This window comes from Xenopus laevis, chromosome 1L, assembly GCF_017654675.1.
Source record: "Xenopus laevis strain J_2021 chromosome 1L, Xenopus_laevis_v10.1, whole genome shotgun sequence".
NCBI classification, from domain to species: Eukaryota; Metazoa; Chordata; class Amphibia; order Anura; family Pipidae; genus Xenopus; species Xenopus laevis.
In genome coordinates this window covers 180,768,056-180,774,812 of record NC_054371.1, presented here as the reverse complement: position 1 = coordinate 180,774,812, position 6,757 = coordinate 180,768,056, and the positions used below count along the sequence as shown (strand labels likewise).

Genomic DNA, 6,757 nt, shown 5'->3' with positions numbered 1-6,757 from the left:
TCTACGAGGCTGGCTAAGTATTCTGGGAACCCGAGTTCACAAAATCTTTAAAACTGCGAGGTGACTCATTTGAAAAAAAATGTCGGTTCTATCTAAAGCACCAAATTTTCTATGGCTACTTATTGCTACTATGGTACTGAAAGAAGTGTCTTGTAACTCACATATTAGTCAAATTTAAAAAAACAAAACAAAAACAAAAAAAACCCCCATGTAATTAAAGCATTGTTTAATATGAGCCAGTTGTTTGGATGCTGATCTCAATACAAACAGCCTGGATAAATATGAAGTTTCAATCAATGTGAATATTTATGTGCTGTGCAATGTTTTCATAATCCTTTACTGACACCAAGCAATGGATTCTGGAGGCTAAGGGGCAAATTCACTAAAGGACGAAGCGCCTAACGCTAGCGTTAATTCACTAGCGTAGCGCATTTTCGTTAATCCGCCAATTCACTAACGGACACTGGTGTAAATTTGCTAGTGTTACTTTGCACCCTTACGCCTGGCGAATTTGCGCAACGGACATAATTACGCAAATTCACTCACGCGCGCATTTTTCTGAACGTTACCTTTTACGCCAGACTTCCTTTGCCACCTCAGACCAGACGAAGTGCAATAGAGTAGATAGGGATTGCTTCAAAAAAAGTTAAACATTTTTCTAAGTCCCAAAAAACGCTCACGTTTTTTCTTTTTTTATGGGTGATAGGCTGAAAAAGATCGAAAATTTTTTTGGGGCTACCCTCCTTCCCCCCTACATTTCCTAACTCATGGCACCTTAACTATACAGTGGGCACATGTGTAGGGCAAATTAAAAATTTTATTTGCTGTTTTGAAGGTTTCCCAGGCTTGTGTAGTGCTGCTACATATACCTCCATTGTATGGCGCCGTATGCAAATTAAGCATCGCTAGCGTAACTTCGCTTTGCTTGGCAAATTAACACTAGTGCAACTTCGCAACCTTACGCTTCCCGAGCGCAACTTCGGATTTTAGTGAATTTGCGTAGCGCTGGCGAAAGCACACCTGGCGAAGTGCGGCGAAGCAGATGCTGGCGCAACTACGAATCTTAGTGAATTTGCCCCTAAGCCTGAAGGCCCAAGTGTGGTGAGATTTGGTTTGAATGTTCATTTTTTCACCAAATTTCTCCTGGGAACACTCCCTGCAGAAAAGTGACAACACCAAGGCCTTCAAAAATGTGGCTTTGTGGCTTCCACTGCAGTAATGTGTTGCCTGATATCCTTGGACCGACACTGTTGTATATGTAGGAAAGGCTAAAGCAACTTACAGTATTGATGTTGATTTACTTTGCCAGCACCATGGCAGAGATTAATAAAGTGGAGGCCAGATGGTTCTTGCTGCTGAATTCCGAAACAGTTTCACAGTCATGTTCTCAATGACTTCAACACTTTCTACAGTTGCTCACACACAGGGCAGCCATCAGGGGGGGACAGGGGGAAGAGTTGTAGGGGGCCCAGAGGGTAAGGGGGCCCTGGCCACGCCACACTTACTTGATTTGCCGGACCCCCCATCTTTCTGAGAGCTGCTGACTTCGGGAAGGCATGGATGTTTAAGGGGCCCTGGCCACCAATTTTCTTATAATGTGTGGAGGGGGGGCCCTGGCCACCATTTTTTTTTCTCATGTGTGGTCCTAGCCACCACTATTTTTCAATGGGGGGGGCCCTGGCCACAAATGTTTTTTTATGGGGGGCCCTGACCACCAATATTTTTATTTTTTATTAACATGTGGGAATCCTAGCCACCAATATTTTTTTTGTTTTTGTACTGAGTGGTGTGGAGGGCGGACCTGTAGGTGGGGCTTGCGGTGGGCGCAGCCCAGTAAATTTTGTCGTATGGGGCCCTGCGATTTCTGATGTCGGTCCTGCCCGACACAATTCTACACTATTGCCATTCCCTGTCTCACACTGCCATCTAGTTAATGAAATAGTTAATTACATGAAACCACATTTTAATGGGATGTTCCACTTTGTGTACAACTCGATTTTATATAGTTTATTGCTTGTTGGCAGTGTACTATCAAATTCTGATGCTAAAAGAATGAAAAGAAGTGAGAGAATGAAGATAGAGAGGAGGAGCTCCATTTCTCCATCTAAAGATGTCACATGTTTGCATGGCTACTTAAAAGCCTACTAATTTGCCCTTACTAAAGGTGGACATACACTGGCCAATAAAAGCTGCTGACTTGATCCCTCCAGTCAGAGTCAGCAGTTTATTGGCCTGTGTATGGGGCCGCTCCAATAGGCCTGCCCGACTGATATCTGGCTTAAAATTGTCCACATTGCTATCAGGCAGGTTTGAATAGCTCATAAAATGAGAAGCACATCTGCAACTGTCAGACAATCCTCACACCCATCAAGTGACAGCGGTCAGGATTTCAGGTGAATATCATTAAGATATTCAGTTTTTGCTAGAAGTGTATTGAATATATGTTACACATGGCACATTGGATCTAAAGGATTATTGGTTAAGGTAAACATCCAGGCACAGATTTGTGGAAAGGCCACCTAGGCCCGGGCCTTACTGGTTTACCATAGCAATGATATTGCGGCTAACCTTAGAAACATACGTGACCTAGATCCCTCTTATATATAGCCAAGTCGTTTGCTGTCCTTAATATGCTTGGAAGGTGATCCTTGCAAAGTGTTGGTTCAGATGTGGTGCTACAATCAAAAAACTTACAAAATTCACCATAAGGGCCCTTACTCACGGGCGATTTAAAGCTGCGCTCCCCTGCAATCTGGTTTTATGTGTAGGAGCGGGGAACGCCGGAGTAGATGTACTGAATTCTTTTTAATGGCGCTGTACTCACACAGACGCATGTAAGTGCCGTAGCAGGTAAAATGCAATATGCTGCATCCCAACCTGCTCTCGGCATGTGTCTGTGTGAGTACAGCCCCATTAAAAAGAATTCAACGCATCTACTCCTGCTCCAAACGCCTGTGAGTTTAGAGGTTCAGAAAATCCTGCTCTTAAGTTATTATTGTGCCTTACATATTCTATTATATTAAACCTAATGCTTGTGATATGCTTGTCTGAGCACCATGGTATTGGTGGTACAGGCAGAGCTGTAGATAGAATCTTCTGTGGAAAAGGAACTGCTTAATTTGATATTCAGGAATCCATGGTTTTCTGGTGCAAGAATGTATTATTTGGTGCATGTGAAGGATGCAGAGAGAATTAGAAGATTTGTGCCAGTCAGTAGCATGCATTATATCAGTTGGCTACAATGTCTGTGAGTGACACCTGGCAATATATTTTTAATGTACAGTTAAAGCTGTAATTTAATATAATAGTAAATATGCAGTGATGATGAAAATAAGTCATATGTAGTATCACAAAGCACTTTCTGCACATCAGAAGAAAAATATGATGAAAAGGAATGTAGCAAAAATGTATTTAAATCAGAATCATCTTAGTTGAAAAATATATATACATACATATCATTTTTCATGTGTATACATAAAAACTCAATATATGAAAGAAAACATTGCTGATTTTTTACCTCATTACGGTAAGTAAAATTCTTTATGCATTTTACAACAGAAGTGAATAATAATGTTGTTACTGAAACTATTTTCCATTATACTCATAAATATAAAAACATATTAGTAACTGTTAATATAATTGTGGTTAAATCCTTGTTTTCACAGTAAATAAGAATTAGGGACAGATTTATCATGTTTTTTTGAGTGGTAAAAAATGAATCACAGTCAAGAAAGTGTCAATAGTATAATATCAATCTGCTGGAAATGCCACTGTAGTCCCCAGTGCAACATTTGATAAATCTGCTCCATAGCTTAGAATAGTTGACATAATTTAAGAAGCCTGTTGAGGTTTACACAAGTGGATCTGCACCTATAAATACATCAGCTGGTAGAAAGTAAAGGTGTTGCTTACCTTTATATTTACCTTTAAATTAATTTTTAGTATGATGTAGAGAGTGATTTTCTGAGACAATTTGCAATTGTTTTTAATTTTTTGTTATTTGTAGTTTTTGCACTATCTAGGCTTTTATTCAGCATCTCTCCTGTTTGCAATTTCTGGTTATTATGGTCCAAATTAGCCTAGCAACCATGCATTGATTTAAAGGGGACCTGTCACCCTAAGAAATAATTCCAAATCATTTTCTGTCATGTTAGTTGAGCAAAATAAACTTTACTTATACTATATATATTATTTAAAATTTGTTAAATTAGGATTGCACAATCACAGCAAGCAGGCAGGAGCCATTTTTGTGGACACTGTTATAAAGGCAAGTTGTGTATCACTACAAAATCTTTTGTATGCTCCAAAAATGCCCATGTGCAGTACCCTACTCAATTATAGAGCATGAGGAGGGAGGGGGAATGATAGAATGCGATGGCATCTAGGAAGTGTTGAATGCAAAGTGAAAGTTATTGACTGCCCCGCCTCTATGCCTCAGGCATAGAGGCGGGGCAGGCAATATATGATTGACAGCTCAGCTATTTAAACACATTGGATGGGTATGGATGTATTAATGAAAAAAAGAATCTGGACTGCAACTTGCAAATTTCATTATACAGCTTTTTATGTTTGGGTGACAGGTCCACTTTAAATGGGTTCAATAATTGAAAAAATATTAAAAAAGAGGGCCAATTGAAAAGTTGATTAGAATTGGCCATTCTATAACATACTAAAAGTTAACATACATAATGTGCATTTTTAGCTGCAATTTTAAAAGATCGGGATGGAGCAACTGATATTTGCTAAAAAACAAATTCTCACTAAAATCAATATGAGTAAAGTCTGCCCTAAGGGCACTAAGGTAGCAACTGGGTGTTGGTAGGCACATGAAAAAGGATTCTCCAGGCTTGATTGAAATTCACCTTTTTACTACTCCAAGGTGCCTTGAGTTTGTGGTTTTACAGCTTATATAGCTTTTGCTTTAAGCATTAGGATAAGTCGACACGAGATTCAGGGATATTTTGTCGCCTGGCGACTAAGCCTCGTCTTTTGAGCGACTATCTCCCCGAACTGCCTCAGCGTTTTCCCCCATAGGCTACAATGAAAAGTCGCCTGCGCTAATGCATTTATATGGAAGATATTCTTCTTGAATGTATAACACAGGGGTCCCCAATCTTTGTTACCCGTGAGCCACATTCAAAAATAAAGAGTTGGGGAGCAACACAGGCATGCAAAAACTTCCTGGCGAGCCAAATAAGGGCTGTGATTGGCTATTTGGTAGTCCCATGTGGACTGGAAGCCTACAGGAGACTCTGTTTGGCAGTACTTTTGGTTTTTATGCAACAGAAACTTGCCTCCAAGCCTGGAACTCAAAAATAAGCAGTTGCTTTGAGGCCACTGGGAGCAACATCCACGTGGTTGGCGAGCAACATGTTGCTTGCGAGCTACTGGTTGGGGATCACTGGTCTAACAAAATGGCCTCACCCCCATTAAATATATTTCTTTTATTACAAAAAACTCGGTCATGTCCATTTTTATAGCAAAAGAGCACAGCCACTGACTGAGCTTTCGTGAAAAAGTAACAAAACCCCTTACTTTTATGGACAGATAATATTCTCTGCCCTCTGCTACAGGATCGTTTTTTGGACCTTGGCACAGACGTCTTTCTCCTTTCTACAGAAGGAATATGAAAACTATATATGTAGCTGTCCTCCTGATAAACACAAGCCCTTTACTCATATCCCAACTCCTAATCGAGGTGGCTCTCCTATTTATTTATCACACTTGATCTCCCAAGCTTTGACTACCACAATGTCCAACTCATATTGCTTACCAGTATAAATGCAGTTTGTACTGTGTGTGGTATACTGAATGAAAATATTCTAATAGTTAATACTGAATAATATGTCAAAAACATTTTTACAGAAAAAAAATCTTACAAATAAAAAAAACCCAGCACCTTGCCAAATAATTCTTCCCTTAAGGAAAATATCACTATAAACATAGAGTATTATGTCAAAAGTTGAAACACAATAAGATATATATATATATATATATTGTATATCCTATATAATAAAGTTGAAGTGTCTGTGTCCAGTCCCTGTGTCCGTGGGATTGCGCTACTGCGCATGTGCCCCACGGACCATCTCTGGCGAATTTTTTTTAGACTAGAACAATTCTGTTTTTATAAATGTTTGACTACATATGTTCTAGCGCCCGTTAATTTAACGGGCTTAATTTCTAGTATATATATATATATATATATGTTGAAATCTTGCTATTAAATTAAATCTCCAGATGTCAAATTACTGCTTTAAATAACACAAACATATCTCCTTGCAACATTTTTCTGCTCACTTTGCCACTCAGGCCATACCCAATCCTAGCTAAATCCAATCAACCCTCTTTCCAACAAGCCCTACAGAATATGAGGATGTTGCAGGCATAGTTGGTCACGATGAATAATTTCTCCCCAGATTATGTTACTGGTCTTCATGCTGTGCTGGAAACAAGAGGATGCAATCAGAACTTCCAGTTCCAGCAGTCCATAATATAAACCACAGCTAAACATAACTAGACACTATGTTCGGAGGTACAAACATTGAGCAGTCCATTTCCAGACTTAAAATATAATATTAATTGGATGCAACTCTTTGCTTGAGTCTTTTAGAACATTCCTAGGAGACATTCTTTTCTCAAGAACGGGAGCGTGGTTTATTTCCTAATGGTTCCTTTAAGGTGTGCCATTGATCGTTCAGTCATTAATGGTTTCTGAAACAGTTGAAGTAAACAATAAAATGAGAGAGTCAATCTGTGA

General features: G+C 39.4%; 1 protein-coding gene across 6 annotated transcripts in view; it reads right to left on the bottom strand.

Moving 5' to 3' along the window:
• Positions 1 to 6,169: 6,169 nt before the first annotated feature.
• LOC108717174 (trichohyalin) overlaps positions 6,170 to 6,757 on the bottom strand; it is a 47,693-nt gene continuing 47,105 nt past the window's right edge. For all 6 annotated transcript variants that reach the window (XM_041568013.1, XM_041568016.1, XM_018264008.2 and 3 more), the window contains one exon: positions 6,170 to 6,711. In XM_041568013.1, coding sequence (XP_041423947.1) covers positions 6,655 to 6,711 — 57 coding nt within the window. In that variant the 3' untranslated portion in view covers positions 6,170 to 6,654. The remainder of the gene's footprint in view (positions 6,712 to 6,757) is intronic.